Source organism: Cupressus sempervirens, chromosome 2 (assembly GCF_028749045.1).
Source record: "Cupressus sempervirens isolate cs-2001-9-10 chromosome 2, ASM2874904v1, whole genome shotgun sequence".
NCBI classification, from domain to species: Eukaryota; Viridiplantae; Streptophyta; class Pinopsida; order Cupressales; family Cupressaceae; genus Cupressus; species Cupressus sempervirens.
Genome location: NC_143119.1, coordinates 722,357,460 through 722,382,650, shown reverse-complemented (window position 1 = coordinate 722,382,650; position 25,191 = coordinate 722,357,460). Strand labels below are relative to the sequence as shown.

Genomic DNA, 25,191 nt, shown 5'->3' with positions numbered 1-25,191 from the left:
TTGCTGTTGCCGGAGTCTGCTTCGCGATGGCCGGAGCTTCTCAACTGTCGATGTCGAAAATTACTGTGCAAGGACGCCGGAGCCGCTGCCGAAGATTTGAATCGTGCTGTTGACTTCAGCGAATGCCAGGTGATCTCACTCCATTGGGAAGTAGCCGGAGATGATGGCCGGACTTCTCAATGCCGTCGGATTTCTCAGACTTTGTCCCACATTCATGGGTATTGAGGATGCGCGGTTGTTTAAATTAATCCCACCTCAAGACATAGGCAAATAACAATGTTGCAAGTTGGTGGTATTTGAAACCGCCAGTTTTCGGGTGTTGTGACCGAAAATTGAGTGCGCTAGCATTGGAGGTTGTCTATCGGATTTGGTAGAAAAGCCCTTGAAATATGTAATTGAATGAACCTTGCGAAATATGTAAAATAATACCACCAAATATAACAGAGCCGAGCCGGGGTGTCACTACCTGGTTTGGCAAAAAAAAATTCTCTGCTTGATTTATAAAAATAAATCCGAAAAAACTAAATTCGGAGAAAATTGCAGAGTAGATCTGAAAAATAATTAATTAGATCAAATAAAACGATCATACCCAATTGCAAATCAGGGCCTCCGAGTTTCGATTTGCAAAAAAAAATTTTGCCTCACAATCAACTTTCACCCAATATATGCAAATTTATAGTCGATCTTCATCGAATCGATGCTCCAGATGCAACAGTGAGGTCAGATCTGGCTCTAGACGCTCCCAATTTCTGTGGATCCTCCAAATTCGTGTCAAGATGTTGAAGCATGAACGGTCTCGAACGGCTACGTGATGAGAATCTCCCTTAGCTCTGATACCATGTAAAAATTTGGCTTAGGCCAGAATTCACCCGAGAACTAAAGAACTCAACACAAGCACACAATAGACCAAAATAGATTGAGTATGATCAGAATGATGATATTCATTCAATAACTGCTTGAGAGTACACTAGGAGTGCCTGAATATAAAGGCCTCAGGAGAGCTTCTAGAATGCATACAAGTCAGCATCATGATATGTCATACAACCAGGCACATGTCCACCAAATATGGGTTATCCTCCATTGAGCACAAGATTAAGTGCGATGATATGAGGATAAGCCTACAATGGTGTAGCACACAAATCAGTAGTGTAGACAACATGTGCTAAATGAGGAGTGTGGATAACTGTGTTGTCAACATGACAACTCAGTGAATGATGCATACTCCTGTGTTGTAGACACCATGTGCATAATTAGAGTTGCGTAACTCAATGAGAGTTCACAAACTCCTAAGTGTCTCACCTAAAATAATAATAAAATAATGCAAAATAATTAAATAATGCATTAACCTAAGTAAACTTAAGTAAGTGTAATAAGTAAATACTTATTTACACCAACAAAAACTCAAGTATGCATATCATAACATTGATAAACCATGGACATTTTTGAAGATGAGTACATGGAAAATTATCAAATGACAAATATTAAGCACCTCCATTATAACATATCACATACATACGTAGTAAAATCAAAATGCCTAAAGTCTCCAAGTATTATGCATGACATCAGAATGGAATAAAGAGAAGTGCAACTAATATGGTAAGTAGTAAATAGAAATACTAAATGCAATCTTTTCTCACTGCTGTTGCTCTATTTTTTTCCCCTCTTAGCAAGTACATATCTTAAAATGAGTAGAAAAGTTAGTGTTTAGTGTTTTAATGGACAAATATGGTCTGCACATTTTTATTATGTCTTTAAGACAACTATGGACCCGCACAAAAAGTAAAATTTATTGTTTTGCCTTTACCCAACTAGCTGGAAAAAAAGGGACGGCTAGAAGTTTCGGGGACGGCTAGGGGACAGCAAAGCCATCCCCAGTACTACTGACCATCCCCAAGTTTCCTACCAAATTTTTTCTGTTGTTTCGGGGACATTTCCAAATTTGGCAAAAAGGAGACAGCTTTGGGGACAGCAAAAATCCGTCCCTGCATCCCCATTTCATCCCCGGGACAAGTACGAGCCAAAAAGCATAGGGGACGCGTCCCCGTGGAACACTAGGATTTCACCATTATAGTATGGTAGTTGGAGGGATTGTTGATGTCCCCACTCTTGTGAAGAGGAATAACCACATTGGTAGTCCAATCAATCGGAAAGCAGCACTGCGAGTTCAACATGCCTTTGATGGATGGAGCCAAAAGGTCTGCCCCCCACTTAAAGAATTCTGCCTGCAGCCCATCTATTTCTAAGTCGGCTCCAATCAATATATATTTTTGGAAAATATTCCTATGCATATTAATTACTTCATTATAGTCTCCAGCTGAAAAATATAATCATTCAACAATATTATTTCACAAACCAATACGAGATTTAATCTTTACAAGCAAACATAATCATCAAGCCCTAAAAATTTATGTTATATTTTAAATAATATTATCAAATTATATTTTGCCAAAATTGCTTTTTTCACGACAATAAGAAGACTTCAAGCTATGACAAATCAAAGGTTTGCAATGTTGACCCATTGAACCAAATAAGAGTCAGGCCCCACATTGAACCATTACACCAAATCTCAGATTTGCAAAAAGTATTCCAACCATTTCAGTGTTTTGCCCCATAGAAAAAAGATACAACCAATATTGTCTGCAATATAATATCACAATGACATGGAAAAAAATAAAACTCAATCCAATAATAAAGAATAATCTTCCGCCACTTTAAGCTTTTTGCCAAATGGATTCAGGCTCCATGCCAGTAAATGAATACCCACAGGGTTGAGCTCTTTATTCATAGTCCAATGTAGCCATCCCAAAATTCAATCAGACAATCAAGATGTATTTTTTTGTTGATCACAAAATCTCACAGGCATTAGGAGAACCAACTCTTATACCACTGTAATATCTCACTACAATATTTGTCTCAATTTTTCATTCCAAAATTTGCACCATGATTTGAGAAAACAATATGCACACAAAATGCATTCACTTCATTCAACAGATTACATAAAATCATATAAAACCAGGTTGAAATAAGCTTAGGAATCAATTAAGAAGATGCGCCGTTACAATCTTTTCAACAGATGTGAAATATCCCAAATTCTGCTCAGCTGTGACATCTATTGTGAATCCACTGAGACGTGAAATGTTTTTCCGTCCAATCCACCAAGAAATTCTCAAGTGTTCATCATACCATTTGTTATTGTATTCTTTATTGGATATGTTACTATGTTACAATTTTGCTATGTTCAAGTATTTGGTTTTTTTTTGTTCTTATGTTATTATAAATCATTTCATAACTTACATTTCAAGTACTATATGTACAGTATTTTACAACACCATCCCCAGCTAAAATCCCCCACCGACCCCAAATTGAAGCCCTTTTTTCCCCATCCCACAAACCCTCTTGATATCCCGACATCCCCCAGTGCCCTTGTTACCCTGTTTTATTTAAATTTATAATAGAGTGATCAAATCTAATCACTTATATTATAGTAAAATATAATAAAAAGCCATGAAACGTTTCCCTAAGCAGTGGAGATATAAGATTTTATCAAAGGGGGAAATCATTTATTTAATAAAATAATGCCTTAGAGGGTTCAAAATTCTAGGAGAGGAGAAGTAAAATAAAGTGTATTAAAATAATTATGAGAAACCCCACAAGGGATTCAAACCTTATGGAGGGAAAAGTAAGAGGTTTAAAAAGAGATTGGGGCTTCATTTTCAATCATTCCATTATATTATTTTTTATCATCTATGTTGCCGGTTCTGATTCAGCTTTGGATGCGGGTTCAAAATTTGTTCAATTCTATTTTGGGGTGGGTTTGAATTTGTTTTGGGTTCAACTGTACCAAAAAAACGTTTTTTTTTTTCCAAAATATATGTGTGCGCATGCATGTATATGTATATGTAGATATATGCAGCAGTAAGTTCGTTCATACACCACTATGCTTAAGCAAAGCAACATAGCAAAAGACACCACTATATATATTAATATTTTAGTCTAAATGACATGTTTTACCTTTTCGGCCTTTTGTAGTGGTCCATTTTAGGTTTGAATTGATATAATACACCAAAAAAACTTTTAAAAGTCATTTAAAAACATTTTTTGGCTGAATTCGGCTCAGGTCCTGTGACAGAGTCGCAAATTCACCATAGAAACAGCAAAATTCGTGTCGGGTTCATCTGATAGAATTTGGAGAAACTATGAAGGTTTGTGGCAGACTTTTGCAAGAATATGACAAGGACCAGATTTTGGAAGAACTGGACCAGATTTGGGGTTGCCAGGGAAGAGTCTTTGGTAAACTTTTGCAAGAATATGACAAGAACCAGACTTTTGCAAGAACTGGACCAGATTTGGGGTTGCCAGGGAAGAGACTTTGGTAACATAGTTTATCATTTTATGCAGTTTGAGCTCTGGGCAGAGTTTGAGCAATATTTTGGTTTCCAAGAACGAAAACTCTTGGGAGTAGGGGGAGCTGGACAAAACCTCGGCCTTCTAGGAATTAGTTTCCATCATCTTTCAGAGGTTGCATCAGTGTCTGAATTAAGAAGTCTGTCATGAATCAGAATTGTGGAGGGCAATTAGAGAGATCAATCTTGCAGATCTCACAGTTGGCAGCTGTTTTAGGTCTTCTTTGTGCTTCTACCCCAGCCGTACAGCAGCATTGAGTGTTAAGGTATCAGTCTGGCAGCAATCTCAGTGAAGTTTATCATTATACCAGACTGGTTAGAATTAAATGTATACTACGGATTGCAGATGGTTTCAAAGGCATCTTTTAAAGTCAATCATTGTGCAGTCCTAGGCAGAGGCTACATCCTTCCCCAGCAGGGCGCGAGCCTTCAGTAGCATAAGGTAATAAAATTTTTTAAGACTAAACCAAAGGTTCCAAGATAGGAATTCAAGAGTAAACCCAAGGTCCCAAGATAGGAATCCAATTCAAAATGTGCTTCTCTCGCACTTAGCAAACCTGTACAGCCTGGTACAGCCAAGTAGAATTTATTTGATTAAAATTATGCATCAGAAATCAGTGCATATGGTGCGATTTATTTGTCATTTCTCAAACACTGCATATCTAATATCAAAAAATCACAAACAGAGAAAACACACCCAAAAAAACCATATATTGCAGAAACCATAAAAAATTAGACTTCTGTACTGAATCGCTTGCCAAAAGATAAAACACAAACAAAAATCAGATTTTGCCTTAAAAATCCTGTTGGGGATCTTTCACAGATAACTTGGACGTCTTAACACCACCACCACCACAGAGATGTAGACTATTTTGAAAACAGTTTGATTCTTTATGGTATAATGCAAAGGTTGCTAGAAGATAAATTGATTACACTTGCTGAAATAAAGCAATTCCCATCTGATAAATCTTATAAAGTTTGGTAAGACGAGAAAACATTTTATCAATTCCACCAAGTTCGAAGTCACAATATTGAGTGTTGCATGCATCTTTGTCAAATTCTTTAAGATTACATCGATAAGTACACCATTAAAATAAGTAGTAATAAACAAAATGCTAAAAAATCAGTTGCCGAACCAAACCAGCAGTCACAAATCTACCAATCAACTTCCGGCACATTTTACAAAATTTATGACAGCTGAAATTCAAATACTATTACTCCTATACCATATGTGAAAAGGAAAATCCATGCTACAAAGCTACAAATTGAGGAAGGCCCATGTTATTCAAAAGAGAAAAAGTAAAGTGCAACAGCACCTGTAAGTTTACAACAACTGGTAGTAAAAAATACTAACAGCCAAGAGGAATCTGGCCATCAGATTTTCATTAGCTTATATGTTCTTCACAATTCTTGTTAAGGTTTATTTCTCATAAACAATCCCTATGGAAAGCTACTGATGTTCTTTGTCAACATTTCATTAGATCATTCATGACTATAGTTAAAGGAATAGAATAAGGTTTTTCCCTCATCCATGCATTGTTTAAAAAAGGCATTAAAGCCTGGAGATTGTGCTTCTGTTCTATTGCTTATCAAAGTATTGTGCAGCCATCAAGGTGCATGCATTGTATTTTGCAGCACCTGGAATGTATAAAATTGGAGCCATTACAGCTTTGAGATCCTCTCAGAACAGTCAGTAGAGGTATCGAATAGTCCCGTATAATTATATATAAATTAACATGACATAATGATGAATTATTGATGCCAGACGATATGTTTGTTACAAAAATTAATCCCAAAAGAAAGTATTATGATAAATACTAATATTTATTGCTTCAACAAATAAATTGGTCTGCAGCATCTTACCAAGAATCCAACAGCTTGTCTTATGTACCTTAATTCATCCCATGATTTTCCTGCATACTGAATATAAACAAAAATAATAAAACAAATAATCCAGATGATAACCAAAGCATAAAAAATAAAACTGTTAGAGCATATACACTTCATACCTTTTCTGTTGCTTCACATATCCACTGTTCCAGCTCAGAAAGTCCAAATTTGACATATTCACCATTGCTAAAAGAGCAGCATTCACGCCGTAAAAGCATGCTGATTCAACCACATCAAAAAATATAAGAAACTATACAAAATCTATTCCAGGTTCAAAAATATATTAGATATTAGAAACAGGTGGCTTGCAAGTACTGGACAAACAATTTTTACGAATTCCCTAACCTGTTAAAAAGTTGTACATTGATGAATGAAAATACTTGTGTGAATAGTTTCCTAATAAAAAATGCAGGTACCTGTGAAGCACCAAGAGATCAAAATGTCAATCCTTAAATTCAAAATTTAGAGTGCATGAATCCTATAACGATTACCCTCAACAAATTCACGACAATGCAAAAAATAACAGTCAGAAAGAGGTTTATGCAAGTTGATTTTCACAATAAAAGCATAAAGCATATCTCGAGGGAAGAAATCTCTGCTTAATTTCAAAGATACATACCTGCATGAATTTTAACAAACAAAATTCCTAAATATCATGATTCTGAGCTAAAAATTTATAAATGTAATCTAAGCATAGAGACAGTCACTGGAGCACATCCCCTTGTACCTTATTCGTTAGAACGAAACAAAAGAGAAAAGTACATTCTTCTTATAGTAAATCCACCATAAAGTCCCACAAATGCCCTCTTTCTGTACTACATATTTATCTCTTAGTATTACTGGACAAATATCATACAGAAATTGTACTTTTGCGAACAACAAAAGTATATTATGATATTTCAATAGAAAGTTAGTAGGACGAGAAAATCAAACTAATTATAACAAATACTTGGATAATTTAGCAATGTCAACAGAATAGAAAACCTGAAAAAGGAGAGGAAAGCAAGCTTACATGGTTAGTGCAGAGTGTGTTCAACAAAGAGCTCAAGATCTTGACAATATTATGCCAATGAGAACCCAGAGCTTGCTGGTTAGATCCACTAAAATTTGGTGAGCGTGACCCTTTGACCATGCTTACTCGAGATACCCTTGGAGCCTAAAATATGATTAATAATGAATAACATTGTCCAAACTCTGTTATAACCCATACACAACATTGAATATTATTTTTACCAATAAAACATACATAAACTACTGTATAACATCACTACCAGTAGATTGGTACTAGCACAGAAGATGGGGATAGAAATCACTATCCTGTTTCTTAAAAAATAAAGAGAATAGTACTTGGAGATGCAGAATTTTTCTATATATAAATTGCTTAAAATATGAACAATGAATATTTGAAATACTTCACTAATAAATAAATCTCCAGATCAACAAGATGAATATATTAATTGTGTTAGTATTTGAAAATCACCACCATGAGACACTATTAAACTTTGAACACCATACACCATTTCTAGAACTGCCAAATCCCTTTTCTAATCCTAAGTCACCAGGGAAGACCGTTTCTTTGCCCATTTAAAGCTGTTATTTGATAGGACATAGCAATTATCAAACGTAGCAAGCTTAAGTAGTAAAAATAGAAAATTACAATTTTATCCAATTTGTAGATGACAAGGTCAACTTGGAGTAATCGACTCTTATAACTAGTTAAAATTCAAGGTTCTAAAAAAAGTAAAAAACAACCAATATTAAGTTACACATTATTTTTACTTGTGGGGGACGTTTTTAGGCATCCACAGTAAGTATGCTCAGATCACCCAGGGTTCTGCTCTAGCTGAACCCTTGGCAAAGCTAGGGCTCAATTGGCACTGGACCCAACCCGAACAGGCAAATCCGTTAATGTAGAAAAATTGCTATATACATATCCATGTAACTCGGGTTTCTGTATGATAGATGTGTGCTGTAGCATAACACTAGCTGTTTCAGTCATGTTGGTTATGTGTAACTTTTCCAGATTTTGTTGTCATAAACAACTAATATAATTATCTAAAAAAGTCATTTAGATGAGGTAAGGATGGCAGGAAATTTACAATTGTTCATGTTCAGTCTCATAACTGTCATAAATTTTCTGAATACTTTCTCAAATCTGCAGGTACAAGATTAAGAGGAAAAGAGGACACACTTGGAGTTGTCATTTGGGACAGAGTTTGACAACACTTGCACTAGTTACATTCAAATCCAATTATATAGGGGCCAAACAACAGCTTCAACCCTAAGAAGCATGAAGGAGAGTGAAGAATCATCCTTATCAAGCGAAAGTCGTCAGATGGAAAAATACTCCAAGTAGAGAAGAATAGAATCAACCTTAAGGTGAAGCAACAAGAAATGAAGTGCTGACAACCTATCTTTAAAATGTGTTCTGCAATAATGAGAAAGGCAAGGATGCTAATAGGAAAAAAACTGAAGTTACCGGTTCAGGTTCGAGTCCAAGTCCGAAGTTTGAGAACCAGTTTGCAAGTTCGTCAAAACTTTGGAAAGGGGTTTGGGTTTGTTAGTACAAAAACATGTAAAAATTATATACATATATATATATAAAGCATTAGATAAAATTAGAATGTAGCTTAGTAAGATAAACACATTCAAACAACAAAAACAACATTAACTTGTAACCATAGTGATCATACCATCATATGGTTCAACATCAAAGATTCAAAAAATTAAAACTAAATCACAGCATCAAGTTCAAGTATCATTGTTTCATGTTCATTGTTCAACTAATGGAATAAAAATCTATTAATATTCTAAGTTCTTCAATATTCATCATCTTCTTCTCAGGCATTAGTTGAGCTAAGGACAATGGGATCAGCAGCAGCAGCAATATTAATTGTGGATGCCAAAGTATCATCATATTTTGCAAAAATATCTGATTTCACAGTCTGCGTGGCCCAGCACACAGGCCAGTTTGAACTTGGTTCAATTTTACCGGCTTGGTCCACCCTGGTTTGAACTTGTTTTGAATCCAATCGAACCTACAGTCAAAAATCAGCACCCTGCCTGAACCAAGTTTTAACCGGACCTGAACTTCGAACCAGTTAAAACTTCTGCTGGTCTGGGCGGGAGAGAGAGCGGGGAACAAACCTTGGTAACTTAGGAGAAAAACAAAAAAGAGAAGAAGTGGGGAAACCATAAAGCACAACTGCCGTAAAATCTTACAGTAGTAGTTTCCGTACTTGCACAAATAGGATGACCTGCAGCTACCTGTGGCATCCTAAATAGCTCTGTCAAAATCTGCATGTAGCAATAGACAAACAACCTGTACTGTTTATTTGTAACAGTATGTTTAGTAAAAAGAAATAACTCTGTTCAATAAGTAGCTGTCTTGACTCTTGAGTTTGGCTCCATTAACTAGAAGGCTCTCCGCAAGGATGAGCTGTCACTAATCTCAATTTGACACCCTATCCTGTCTACAGAATTTTGTTTTTGCTTCGATAATATGCAAGTCTTCGGAAGAATGGTTCAGAATTCCTTATCTAATGCAACAGATATCTCACTAATTTTCTTTTCCAAACTTTTACTTTAGAGGATATGAACTAATATTTCTCCAAAACAAAAATCAAAACATATATTGCAATAATAACCTGACATTATTAATTCAGCCTTAAAAATTACTGCAACCAAACTTGAAATATGCTTAAAGATGATAAGGAACTGTACTGTACCAACCAAAAGGAAATGTTACCAACCTGAATGCAAAAATTGAGCAATGGTGTTAGTTCTCGTTTTGCATTATCACGGATCAACCCATAGACCTTTTCTAAAGCTGCAGTTAACTGTTGTTTGAAAAGTAGAGCGGGATACTTTGCATCAACCTGTGATGCACTAGTGTTATCACCACACGATGCTAGAGCTCCAGGTGATGCAGTATATGATGGTGATCTAAAGCTCTGTGAAAGAAAGAAAAAAAGAATTGAAGAGTATATCAAAAGCACAAAAATCGATGTTTTCAATTTACATAAAGAATACTGCAAACAAAAAAGTCACATAAATCCAAAATAATTTGTTCTTATGTAGGACCTTTAAAAAACATTCACTAAGTTTAAGAATAGCGAATACTAAGCAGCTTCAAACAAATAATCGCCATTAAGCTTTCAAACAGAACATGTTAATTAGTACTTATACATAGGAACTAGAGATTCCACATAAACAGAACTACCAAGTTTTTGCCAAAAAATTTATTATAACTTTTTATGGATATTTCTGTAACTTACAGACATGGATGCAGCCAGGTTATAGAGACATTATGGTTGAGAATACATGATGAATCAAGACTCACGTTGAGAAAATAGTAATTATGGTTAACTAAAGAAGATTAAGCAGCATCCTTTGAGTATTAAAATGTGTCTGTTCTGCCAACTCACTCATGATAAAGATCAACTGTACCTTTGACTAGAAGGTATAAAAAATGTAAACTTAACAAATTATTGCAGCACAATTACCACAAACCAAGCTGAATTAAAGAAACTCAATGTATCACTATTACTCACCTGAGTCAACCTTCCCAAATAGCTAACTGAAGCATTTAAACGTAGTTGTGTTCCTGAAGGAAAGCTATTTGATCTTAAATTTTGTTGAAGAAGAAAAAGTAGTGTTGAAATATTTGAGAGCCAGTACGATAAGTTATTACCATCCTCTTGACCCTGCATGAAATCCATTATCTATGCTTACATCAATTGTAACAAAAGAAAATAAAAACATAACTCATTACCACCATTTGAGTTTCTTGGCAATGGATAAAAAACAAAAAATAGAAATCAAACATTTGAGCTTCTTTGGACAATGCAATAAGATTTCCTCACCAGATACAATTTCATAATTTAAGTGCCCAAAAGCTAGACTCTCCAGGTACAATTTCAAAATTTCAAATATCATGTTACAATTTAATGTTGACATTCACTTTTTGAAAAATATAACATACTGTAGGTTATGTTTTTAAGTTACTTTATCACTTAAATTTATCATGTAAGTGACTATAGAGCACTTTATGTTATATTTTGGAGCTGAGTTGCTTTTTAATTTTTCACTTAAGTGACTTTATTAAACTTTATAGTTTGATTATTGAGATGCATTTCTGGATTAGATTACGTGCTACTTTTTTGCATCAACATTTAGAATCACACTCAGTGATCCATCATTAGGATGAGAATAGTTGGTTATATAGTTTGATTTATTGTTTATTTACCTTATGTTTTATTTCAAAACATTTAAGTTTAATATTGCTTTTTGAATGATATTTGCACATAATATATTAATTATGTTGTGAAAATGTTATTTTTAAGCCAATTAAGTGATATTCCCCCAAAAATGAATTAAATGTGTGCTTAATTGATCACTTAAGTTGTGCAACCCATTTTCATGTTTACATGTAAAGGGCCTCTAAGAGTGTGATTGGCACTAGAAAGGCACTTTTAAACACTTAAAACATGTTTTTATACATGTATACACCTTCAAAAATGTGATTTGCATGAACTTGGTCTTTTGCATTTTAAGTGTTTCATAAAAATGCATGGGGAGAGTGTGATTTTGCTTTCCAAGGCCAAAATTGCTCAATACATTTTACCAATTGCATATTTTAAAACATGCAAAAGGGCCTAGAGAGTGCGATTTGTTCTCTCAACCTCTAAAGGAAAGTTTTTTAAATATGTAATGAAGCTTGGAGAGTGCGATTTACCTCTTGACTACAAATACATACATTTTAAAACATGCAAAAGCACATGGAGAATGTGATTTGCACAGAAGACCAAAAGACTTGTATTTTAAAGTATGCAAACTCCCCAAGAGAGTGTGTTTGGGAATTCGAATCCAGGCATTTGCATCTTTAGACCACGATTTTGCCTTCAAGAGCAAAAACACCCATGTTCATGCAATCCAAGGGCACGCTTTTTATGATAATATCCAGATTTATTCATTCTAATCCATGAAATCGATCTACATGGAGGCATTTTGAAGTTTCTTTGTAGATTCATGCTTTGGCGTTACATTTCCTTGCCAAATCAATTGATTTCAAAGCAAAAATAGGGCACATTTTTGCCCAAAAACACCCAGATTTGATCATTACCAGCTCATGGTTTCCATCAATGAAGAGTTGTTTTTGAGTTTGGATGCATATTATTGCTACTGGAGGTCATGTTTTGCCATTCCTTGCTAAAACGTTTTATATTCTAGACTTGGCAGATCACATTTTTTATATTAAAAAAATGTCCAATTACATGGTGTTTTTTGAAAACATATGGCATATTGAAGGTTTGAGAAACACATTTTTGGCATCCCCATCCAAAGACACCTCATACATAGCTCATTTGAATCTATCATTTGCAAGTATTGAAAAAGTCAAGTTGTTTGAAGATTCAAATTTGGAGAAGAAACATTCTTTCAAACCTATTAATCTTCCATATTTGGCTTTGTGATCACCAAGTAAGTTGAAGTTTTCAAGCCTTTGCTATTTCATTGCATATTTTGGCTTATCCTTGCACATTTGTCCAAAGATATGCCATGTATTTTGTAAATTTTCTTTAAATAGGATGAAAAAAATTTCATTTTCAAGTGCTTGGAATTTCCCCAAATTCCAATTTCAAAATTGCATAGGAAAGCAACTTGGTATTTATCATATTTGAGTCAAAAACCAAAGGTATGTTTTTGTTTTGTGCATAATTTTGTTTATTGTTTGCTTGCTGTTTTTTTTTCCTCTTTCGAAAAAGCTAAGGTTCTTTTCCAAGAACACAAGAGCATTCTTCATCATTCCACTTTTCTCCTTTTCAAGCAAGTGCATCACACCATGTCATATTTCACCAACACATGCCAAAACACATTGCATCTATTTTCTAATTTATGTAAATACATCCATCCATATTTACATGCAATTACCTCCATACCCACTTACATGTAATTCCATCCTCCAAACCTAATTACATTTTTACATCAAGTCATGATTACATGCAAATCACTTTACATGTAATCACATCTGGAGAATCCAACTTTGGTAGAAGGTCACTCTTTAAATACCAAAGTCATCATTTGCATGTTACTTCATGCATCTAGCTTACATTCTTGAAGCATTCACATAAAGCCAATCCTTACCCACATGCAATCCATCTTCCTAATCTTATTAATTTCTTTGCATAAGTTCCATGACTATTTGATCAATACTCCGAACACATTGTTCTTCAGAGATCCATCTTTGCCAATATCTTCTTAGAGTCCATATCTTCCAATGATGTATTCACCATTTGGAATTTTCATGTTGCATCCACAAAGTCCAAAGGAAAGATGAAGTACTAGTATGACAAGGAGTTAGCTTATGCAACTACATCACATGTCTCATCTCCTCTGGATCAATTATCTAACACAAAGATTGGACATGATGACATGGTCAATTTTCTTACAAAGGGTTGAAACTCCTTCAAACAGAGAGACGAGCCGCATCAAGAGAAGTAACATTCATTTGGTGTCTACTTTCCCTATGGCTGCCCTGGAACCAGAATTCATCTTAGGATGTACTCGACATTTCAGTCCTAAGACAAAAACAATCATGGATGGCAAATGGTAACATCATCATCAGCTTGGATCTAGAAGTTATTGAACAGATCTTTTGAGTTCTTAGAGTGCAGAATGTATCGATATGTCAAAAGAGACATCTTTGGAGCTATGGGACGAGAAGAAGGCTGATTATCAAATGTATATAAATGCATATTGGTTGGATGTCTGAAGAAATAATTTTTCAAGATGGCCCAAGACCATTCACAGATCTAACTTCATGTCGGAATGCAAAGATTTGATAAATCTCCTTAGTACGATGTGTGGTCTCAAAGAGTCTAGTGACCTCGAACCATGGATGTACAACTTCATCTTTGAAATCTTTGACAATGACGAACCCATCTTTTGGGGAGAACTTATCAATACAACACTATGCGAGAAGTTGCTCAATGTGGGGACATCAACACCATTTTACATGAACTCTTACTTGGTTTACATTGTTGCATCTATGGGATCCTTCTAAGGACTTTCAACTAAAGGAGATCAGCTTCAAGTTCCAATTTGGAGCTATTACAAACAAATCACATTGACACAGAACAAGTATCACTATAGAAGAGTCCAAAATGCATTTTTTGGACATTTAAGGTGTCAGTTTGATAAACAATTGGTAATCAGGAGAGTGTCAAATGAAGCTTGGAATAAGGTAAATCAATTTGGTGCCATATTTTTGCAGTTTCCAACTTTTACTTATTTGAGAGTTGGTTTCAAAGGAGAACCATATACCTTGCCAAGATATGCTACTGATAAAATTATTCTGATGATAGGTAGACAACTCGTGGAGGTGCAGAAATATTGAAATCCTCAAAAAAGACAAGGATTTGGTATCACTATAGCCAAGCCCTTGGTAATAGGTCAATATATGATCAATTCAGTCTACAAGGCGAAAAATATGGAGGTAGAAATTCAACTTATCACACTGAAGAAGTTCAAGGCTGGGTTTGATTTTGATTATCAAGCAATGCATTCAAGAATCAAAAGAGCATTCACTCATGTTCATCGCATAGAGGACATATGGATCGATTTGCACTCAAAGTTGGATATCATGAAAATGGATTATTGCAGGCTCACATTGCAACAAATCGTTGATCTTAACATGATTGAGATTCCACCCAATTTTCAAATTAAAGATGACGGCAACATTCTTGATCCAGAATATTAGCGGACTAGTTCTGACAAGAAGTGTCATTTTCCCATACAATAGCAACAAAAAAAAAATGTTTCTATCCTTGATAGATTTCAATCCATCTTGGCTAATACTAAAAAAAGGCTGAAAATCAATCACCTCAAGAGAGTATATCGTGAGCTCAGGGTACATTGTGATAATTTTGGACCACTTGGAAGGACAACTCGAGTAGAGATTTCATGCAAAGAGGGTGCATCCTCCTCAGTTTTGGCTAAATCTCTCAAGTTCAAGCTTAAGGGAGGAAAGGCATTAAAATCCTTTAAGGAATCTTCTCAAGTGCATGTGCAAGCTCAAAAATCTAAGCAAGAATCTGAGGAAGAGTCTAATGAGGAAGATGCAAAGGAAGGAGAGAGCACAACCATTTCCCCTTCTCAACCGACAAATACTCAAGGTCCATCCATTCAAGAAACACCCTTTTTGGATGATACAGATAATGATGTGGATTCTCTATAGTTGTTACATCTACTATCCCCGCTTCAAAAGTAAACATGTTGGCACTCCATATCACTTCAGTGGCCCCTCCTATTCTCAAATATGAGCAGTATGAGAATTTAGTAAACGTGTTTGATAATTTCCCAACACTCATGGAAGGTCAGGTTTCCCAACTTGATACTTCAATGGTTGATTTCGATATGTTTATGACAAAGTATTCTCGCCAAGCACCCTTTAATTCAGCTGTGCAAACTGAAGCCTGCATGGTCACAATGAAAATACAATCAGGATCAATGTCTATAGTAGCCGATGTTCCTATTTCTATAGATGAGGGTTTTAGTTTGCTTGCATGGTTGGGCAAAATTACTATGAAAAGAAGAAAGGTTGTCGTACCTCCGGATTGTGGTAGATTGTTTCAAGAATTGTGGTAGATTCTAATAAGACTAAGTTTGCAGAAATTGCAGAACCTCTAGTCGATAAACTAGCTAAAGAACTTAACTATTCAGGCTACAAGTTCACCAAAATTAAACTTGGTAAACAATCACAGCTAGGTTGTCTACAAAATGCTTAAGATGCACTTGTCAATGTGTCAACAAGCAATCATGAGCCTTGGGAGAAGAAGAATCAGCTTAAGCAAGAAGTTGCTCATCCCAATGAGGTCATTCGTCAACAGACTTCACAACATTTGGTCACCATGTCTTAGGCACCTCAAGAAAAGCAAATAATTGAAGCAGCAAAGACTTAGTTTGGAGAGGTTGTCTCTGAAAGAGTTCAGGCCATCAAAGATGCAGTCAAAGTTCTTGAACGTATCTAAGGTGTTGAAGAAATGTTGCATGACCTGATTGCTTCATTAAATCAAGAAGCTAATACCTTGAAAGAAATCCTGGGTGATTGGAATCAAATGGCTAATGCTAATCTAGACAACATGGTTACATGTGAAATCATTCAATCTTCACAAATGTTCTACAAATGTCAAGGACTCATGGGTCACAAAGTGGAGACACTAAGAAGCTTCGAGCAAATGGAATGTAATGTCCTGACTGAACATGACAACCTGATCACAGAGGAGGAAATAACTTCAGAGTATATAGTCAGAGTTAATGTTGATCTTGAGTCTAAATAATTTGGATCACACACAATGAAAAGATTTGTTGCATACAAATCAATAGCAAAGAACCTATGCTATTTTCTTTCACCAAATTACAAGGTTGAGAAATCAGCATATGCTGATGAAGTCAGGATTGAAGCAATATCAAAGACAATGGAAATCTCAAATCTTCCTACAGTATGTGATTGCATCACCAAGTACAAGGCCCTTCAGAACAATCCTTAGGATTGTTTCATCTTTCTTCCCTATTTTTCTTTCTTTAGTTTTCATGTTTGTAATTGCAGAGAATGTATTGCATGAAATTATGTAATTATATGTAATTTGATTGCATATCCTTATGACATGCAATCCAATAATTCTCTCACCTAGTTTGATCAGGTCAAAGTTGGTTGAGTTGCTCCCATTTTTTTCTTAACTACTGAGCCTATATAAAGGAGTGCCCTCTCATTGGAAAAACATCTTTTGTTGTATGCAAGAAAGCTTTGCCAAACTTGTACAAACATAACTTTGATTGCGTAGTACCAATTTGGAAGAAAACTAAATAAAGGAAGCAATTGGATTCGAAACTTTGACTAGAAGCAATTGTGATAACGCAAATTAGAAGCTTTGACTGTAGTTTATGCCTATTGTCTTTGATTCATGTTATTCTTGTGTGTTTAATCATAGATCAAAGTGAGTTAAGAAACAATCAGAGTCGAAGCTTTGACTGGGAGCAGTCGTGGTTATACACAGACTAGAAGCTTTGGTTGTAGCTTGTATTACCATCTCAATTCACAAAAACAGTTAAAATTCCCCACTTTTGGAAGTCTTTGCACCCCAATGGTAGAGGTTACTCTTATAGAATAGATTAAAACAGGACCCAGAGCTAAACCGGTACACCTTCAATCAGCCTTTGAGTTGTTGATTGATTGGTATCACCATTTCCAACTATTAGATAGAAGTGTAGGTAGAGATTTCATCATGCCCATTACTCACTCTGTGGGTAAGTAGATTCTTTCCTGAAAGCTAAGAGAAAAGAATATTGGCAACACCCTTTACAACTCTCTCAACTTCTTGCTTACCTTGAGTTGGTCCAAGGAATGGTAAGAAAGGCGAACCTTTCCTTTAAGGGAGGAGAGACTTTATCTCATATGTTGTGGCTGGTTTAGCTATTTTACAACTGGATTTTCACAAAACTGTCGGTTGCAAAATATCAACCCAACATAACCATGTGCATTATGGAAAGGTTATCTCTGATATGTATACAATAGTCCAATCTGAAATTTGACAGCTTGGTCACATTGATGTTATGGAGTTAACCCTTCTGTCTCGAATATAGCAGTGTTGATCTTCTCCATATTGCACATAGCAATGATACAACAATTGTTGTTCCCGGTAGTTCTTTGAAGTATGAAAAGTGCAGATTTGGTGCTGTTCCTGATTGATGTCTTTAGATATATGCAACTGATTTTCCTTGAAAAGGCTACTGCTCAATTAGAGATATTCAAATATGGATGAGGATAAGTAGGAATAATCCATTGACGCTTCCTTCAATTTATAATCAATCCCATTCGATATCAATGCTAAGAATAGAGGAGTGTGACTCTACATTGCACCCCTTTTGGCAAACTAATCAATGATTAGTCAGTTGCTGATCTTAAGCCAGAAATATTGGTAGTTCCTGTGGTGAGCTGATTTGTGAAGACTAAAAAATGATTTACTCATTCTTTATTATGTACTTTGCAATCTGTTCACTTGCTGATCAATGTAACATTTACTTGGAGCAATTATTTTTGGTTGTTGCTGATTGGTAAGCATATGATTGTAAACATTGAGTCCGCATCAAGATATTGATAGTCATATTTGCCGCTAAAGATTACTTGTTCAAGGTACTGCTGCTGAAGATACCAATATTATAGAAGATCCTCCACTGCCAACTGTTCTAGATAACCTTGAAGACCATTATGTGCAATGACATTGTTGTTTACTAAGTTGATCATGTTGTAATTGAGGGTTTTCCTTCTATTTCCAAATATCAGAAGAGATTGTGTTCTGTTAAAAACTTCTATGCCAAAAATAACAATTTCCACCTGTTCTGTACAAGTACCAATACAGTTCAGAAATGGTTTACTACTTGGGGACTGAAGGTTCATACTGCTTTATCTAATAGAAAGAACACATCAATGTGCAATAACTGTGGCAGTGAGAATTGAATTTACTCATTATATGAAGTTGTGTTTAATACTGCTGTATGAATTGATCATGATTCATTTTGCACTTAATATATTTCATAAAACAGCTTAATAAATTTCATAAAACAATCACCTTCCAGTACGAACAGGATACTGCTCATGTGGCTATAATTATGTCATAGTTGTTTTGATTTCAATGTGGACATCACATTATTATACACCATTGAACCAAAAATGATTATACATACATAGATCAGAAAAGAATCTCCAGATACAACATCCAATGACAGAAAGGTGACAAATGTAATCACTAATACAAGAAAAGCTGTTTAGCCTAATGATGCAATAAAACATAACCATCTTTGACCAAGCAAAAAAAATTGAGAAACTTAAGTTCCTGTGCTTGTAGATGAATATGCCATGGTAAACATATATGTTAAAATTATCGAACATATCAACATTGTATGCCTCAATTCTATCTTTATGGAATTCAGACATTCAATTATCATGTAAGGGATCAAAAAGAGAAAAAGATTTGTCAAGAAGAGAAACAATGACCTTTCATGTTGCACATAAAAGGGAACCTTCATTATGCACATAATAAATGTTTGATAATGTCCATGTCTACTTGATTTGATATTCTTCAACTTTGCATAACCAAAATGAATTAAAATATAATATCAATTTGTGTGCGCAATTTATTTAATATGGTATCAAATCGGGTCTGGGCTTAACTCTCTTGCAAGAGGGCCTAGAAACATCAAAGAGCCTATAGTGGCCACCTACTATAGATCTAAGAATAGTTAGTGTAGAAGAATCGCTTATTTCATTTTTGTGGTTAGGTAGCAAGTGTAAATTTTCTTTTAAATTCTTTCGTAGAAGACTTTGATGAACTGTCGTGTGTTGGATTTAGACAAACAAACGATTTGAGCCACTTGTTCCCTACCAAAATACAAGGAGAATTACCTAATGTTGCGTTCAAATCCATAAGTTCATCTAAGGGTACTAATGCTTTGTCATTCTTGGAAGCAACTTCAAATTCAATCTCCTTCAATGTGAATCTCAATACACACAAGCAGGTGAGTAGTTTTGAGGTTTCACAAATTGACATTAGACAAGTTATGCAAGGCTAGAATTGTTAGAGAGAGACCATTTGGAACAACTGAGAATTAAATCTTGTTCAAGAAACAAAAATTTAAAAAGGTGAAGCAAACCAATTAATTTGGAAGAATGGTCCCATGCATGACTGTATTATCTCAACCATTTCCTACATTTCAAGCAAATTGTCATTTTGGCAATTCATTGTGAAGATTACAGAATTGTATTTGCAAAAAGATAATTCTGTGTTACAAAGGACAAGTAGAAAAATTCCTCGCTTCATGTAGCAATAAAAGAGGGATACTATGATCTTGCAAAGTTCATCTTTAAGTATGTCAAAAACTATAGGAAATGAAAGACCACCTCTCCATTTAGGTGTCATCAATCGAGTATGTTGTCCTAAAGAATCCAATTTTGCAATATTATTTCGATCTACAAACATGCTATCCTTAATGTTGAAGATATCCCTTAATAATAACAAAATAAGGACACAAGGTGTTACCAATACCAATGGGAAATTTTAACATCGATCTAACACATTTCAACAATATCAAAGAGGTGCTTCAAATAGATGGTGTCATGGTGACTCTAGAGATGCCCTAAGACACAAGACGGATAATGCGACCGTAGATGGAAAAATCGCCAAATACTCAACGAGTTTTAAAAAATCGCAAATTTTTTCGACCTGGCGAATTTTTCACCACTTCACTCGCAAATCCAAAAACTCGGTTGCAACACGATTAATCGCCGATTACTCTACGAGTAATCGCAAGATTTTTCAAAAACTCACGATTTACCTACCCGCGGCCTATGACCGCTTAAAAGGGCAAAAACTCGTTTTTTTCTTATTGTTTGTTGCATTTGTGTGGGGAGAAGATGTACAGTCACGCAGCTCATGCCCTATCCCAGTGCGGGGCACTTCTTTGAGGACTAGACCCCCTCGATTTCGTGCTAGTGCAACTGGAAAGAGGAAGATGTGATTGTATTGATGTACTTAGACTTTTAGTATTTACTTCTAGTTTGACAGATTGAAACTATTTACTATTTTGCTTCCTGCCATGAGCATTTCGCATGAGAATGCAATTTTGTACGCACTATGCATTTATATATATCTAAACTCTGCTTGTTTCTTTTGTATTCTCTTTAATTAACTTATTAGATGCATCTTCTCATTAAATTTTGCAAAATAAATGTATTTTTAATTAAATTTCATCAGTTTTTTTAGGTTCCCAAGTTTTCCTGAGTTTTTTTTTTAAAATCGCCGAGTTTTTCTCGATTAAACTTTTGGGGTGCTTGGCGAGTTTTTACCTTTGGCGAGTTTTCCAACTATGAATGCGACTACTAAACTACTGCTCAAAGGCAAATACATAATAAATGTTGATCACCAGTGCCATTTGCAATCGCTTTCACATTGCTTATTGATCTACATGATAAAATGAACACATGAATCAATAATAGAGATGATGATGCTTACAAGACATAGCACTATGATAAATCCTTGTTTGCTCATTAAATAATTACTAAAGAGGACCAAACATGGTCAGCCAAGGACCGAAGTCAAACCAACTAGATCACACTATTTTCCTTATAATACACTAACTATTTTAAAGAATGGATGGTTGCTAAGAGGAACATAATCATCAACCAATTCACAATTGTAACTAGTCTATGCCGAAAAAAAACTCAATGCACAATCGGATGTCCAATACATAATAATTGGCAATCAAAATAGAAAACCAAAAGGCCTTTATAGGTGTAAGTGGCAATTTATCCTTAAATATCATCTTTGCTTATAGGTTCTTGGAGTAGCTAGATTAAATATATAATTACCTCAATAACTATTTTAGTCTCTAAAGAAATACTCTAGCTTATTGTTTTCTTCATCAAATGACTTAAGGCAACAAATCCCTCCTCTTCTTAACTTTACCATCTATTAAGGTTCAAATTGATGCCTAATATACACCTAAGCCAAATGAAAGCAAATTTTCCATTTGTTTATGAAACATTATCAACCAACAACCATAAGTCAACCCTTTAATGTGGCTAAATTACCCATTTCCATATTGACACCTCTCAAGTATGCTTGGAGTTCAAACACCCATTTCAAATAATATATCTAGGATTCCCACTTCATGTGAAACCTCGGACTAAATTTCTCTAGAGACACATTCTTGTATGATACCTCTCTTGAGTATCAACTTCAATATAGTATTCACATTGCTTATGTTTAAGGAAATGCCAGCTAGCATATGTTGATTGAACAACGAAGCATATTGTGAATCTTTTGAGCAAATTCGTTTCACTGCTTATGACAACCAAAAGACTATTGCAAAAGTTGAGCACGCAAAGTTTACCAAGATATTTCATTAATTTAAAAAGAAGCAAAAGATTTCTTAAATAGGATTACAATGACGAATGACAACCACCTTATTAATATAGGATAAACAAAAAAAACATATTTTGTTGTACATATTGCCTCAACACAAAACCTAATGTGAGCATTGTTGCTCTTCATCATACATTGAGCAATCTGTGTGATAGTGGGGTTATGCATCACAACCACTCTTGAGTAATTGTATTTTGATACCATGTTTATAACAAATATTGCTGAGCTCTATTAAGAATCTTACATTGGTTATCTAAGAACTTGCCAATTTTTCTACCAATGCTTCAAATGTTAGAATTTCAAAAAATACACCCACATTTTCTTGTTAAATTCATCAACAAAGAGAAGAAAATATCTAGCATGGTTAATGAACACATGTTTATTGGTTGTAGAATTCATTTACCTATCCAAGTTTGCTCATCATCAAATGGAGGTCTTTGATGCTTCCCAAACTAACAAGCTCTATAAACATCTTCCTATTGTTAAATTGCAAGAAGTCCATCTATTGAGTTTCTTAAGCCAATCGAATGTGGGATAATTTTAAGGTGCCCATGCCACTAATGCCAAAGTGTCATGATAATTTTTGTGTTGTTGGCTACCAATGCAAGCTGGCCTATCAACTATCAACAAGGCTATATAATATATAGCCCAAGATCTCCCATGCCAAGAGCAATACTCTTCTTGGCCTCTTTAACAAATATGTAGCATTTGTAATTGAAAAATCATATTGTGATTCTTATGACCAAATTAGCCTCATTGTTTGTGACAAATAAACAACTATTACAAAATTGAGCACAAAAAGATTACCAAGATATTTGTCGGTTTGATAAGAATCAAAAGCTTTCTATATGAGATTGCAATGAGAATCACAAACAACATTGTGAATATGAGATATCTAAAAGAACATAAACTGTTGTAAATGTTACCTCAACACCAAACCTCTTGGGAACATTGTTGTTCTTCATCATACATCGAGCCGTTTGTGTGAAAGAGTGGTTTTAGCTCTCAACCACTTCTACTGTTGTGGAGCGTAAGGGTGTAGCAAAGTCTATTTTGATACCATGTTTAGTAAAAAAGTTACTCAATTCTTTTGAGGAGAATTATCTTACATTATTAGATCTTAGAGTGGTTGTGTAAGAAGTTGAGGTTAGTGAGCTTACTCAGCAGCTCGAGGTGACTTCTGAGATTCTTGAGAATACACAGTTGGCTTTCGAGGAGTCACAATTTCATTTGGCTAAGGTGACCGTGGAGTTAGAGCGACTACAGTCTTTACCTGATTCTGTACAGTCACAAGCTGTGGTGTCTGGTGATCCGAGGATGTTCATGGTCGAGATTGTCAAAGACAGTGGAGATTGGGATGCATCCATCCTTGATACTAACATTGGCATATCAGGTTCGTTCCCACTAGAGTCAGGTTCAGTTGAGTTGGGTGTTGCAGCAGATTGTTGTGGTATGCCTAACATGGTGGTGGCCTCTAGTACTGATGGCACGGAGACTAGAGATGTTGTATCAAAGATCATGTGTGATATCAGTGAGCCCACCATTGGCCTGGTTCCTGCTAGTAATACTACTCCCTTGGCGATGTCTTCGGAGGTAGTAATCAGTTCCAACATGGTTAATGATCGATTGCAGTCTGAGCCACTAACTGAGATTGGCGCATTCTATCAGCATTACACTGTGAGGTATGCTCATCAATTTACCTTTGATGACCATGTTGATGAGATGATGATACAGAGATGTACTTTGGTTCCTAGTGCTTGTCATCAGTTATGGGATGGTTTGACGCCTCAGGATGAGAGTTGTGATGGGCATGACATGGCGATAGGTTCTGCGGTTGACAGCTTGATAATACATGACTTAGAGCAGGAGTTTGGGAGTGATGCTTCAGCGTTTGTTGTTATTGATTCTACTCCTTTGGCTATGACATCTCCTGACTTAGCTGGTGATCAGTCACAGTGGGTTGTATCACTTGTTCATGGTGAGTTGTTGACTGAGGTTGGTTCTTTTTATCAGCATTATACTACAGGGTATGTACATCAGTTAGCATTTGATCCTTGTGTTGAGGAGTTGATGGCAAGCAAATTTGGTTTGGGTTCCATTTCTTCCTGTTTATCTTGTGATGTCTTTTCACCATCAGCAGTGCATGGGAGTTATGGTTATGAGACAGTGGTCGGTGATCTGCAGAGTTGTGTTGACTGCAGAAGTTGTACAGTGTGTGGATTCTCCATACTTGGTACAGTTTCATTTGGGAGCGTTCACCATTGTTGTAGAGTTGGATTGTACATTCCATATAGGCCAGTGGGATGCGTTGATGGTATTTACTGTGTTGGCAGTTTGATTTGTCCACTTTACTTGGGTTTTGATTTTCTATGAGTTTGTGTCTTGTGGGTCTCTGACTATGGCAGTTGTGACTTTGGAGTTTGGTTGAGCTGTAATTGTCAGTTTGATTATGGATTCCTCTTGGTTATATTGCAGAGGATATTGCAGGAGCCTGTGTTGATTGATAGCAGTATAGTACATGACTACATTTGGGATCCAGGCGGATTGACTGGTTTATTGTTCAGCCATTGCTTGGGGACAAGCAATTTTAGGAAGGGCGGACTGTCATGTCCCCATTTTGGAGGCAATTTGATTTAATTAATTTAATTAATTAGGTTGTCCAAAATAATGAATATTTTATGAGGATGACTAATTAATTATTTTAATTATATAAATAAGTGGTATTAAGTTAATTATTTATAAAGTTATCAAATAAATAAATATTAAAAGGTAACTTTATATTTAATTAATTTAATAAAGTGACTTGAATTATAAAATATTTTATAAAGTCACTTAATTGTCTAGATTTGTTGTTGTTGATGTTGATGTTTGTTGATGTGCATTGTGGAGCCTAGGGTTTCTGCAATAGTCACAACTGGCCA

General features: G+C 35.3%; 1 protein-coding gene across 1 annotated transcript in view; it reads right to left on the bottom strand.

The window, feature by feature from the left end:
* Positions 1 to 25,191, bottom strand: part of LOC149575415 (myosin-15-like) — a 226,018-nt gene that overhangs the window by 39,355 nt on the left and 161,472 nt on the right. Inside the window, exons 30-35 of the mRNA XM_089815148.1 lie at positions 10,847 to 10,999; positions 10,046 to 10,246; positions 7,306 to 7,449; positions 6,639 to 6,709; positions 6,413 to 6,512; positions 6,267 to 6,323 (exon numbers count right to left, since the gene is read on the bottom strand). Of these exons, the coding sequence (XP_089671274.1) occupies positions 6,267 to 6,323; positions 6,413 to 6,512; positions 6,639 to 6,709; positions 7,306 to 7,449; positions 10,046 to 10,246; positions 10,847 to 10,999 (726 nt within the window). The remainder of the gene's footprint in view (positions 1 to 6,266; positions 6,324 to 6,412; positions 6,513 to 6,638; positions 6,710 to 7,305; positions 7,450 to 10,045; positions 10,247 to 10,846; positions 11,000 to 25,191) is intronic.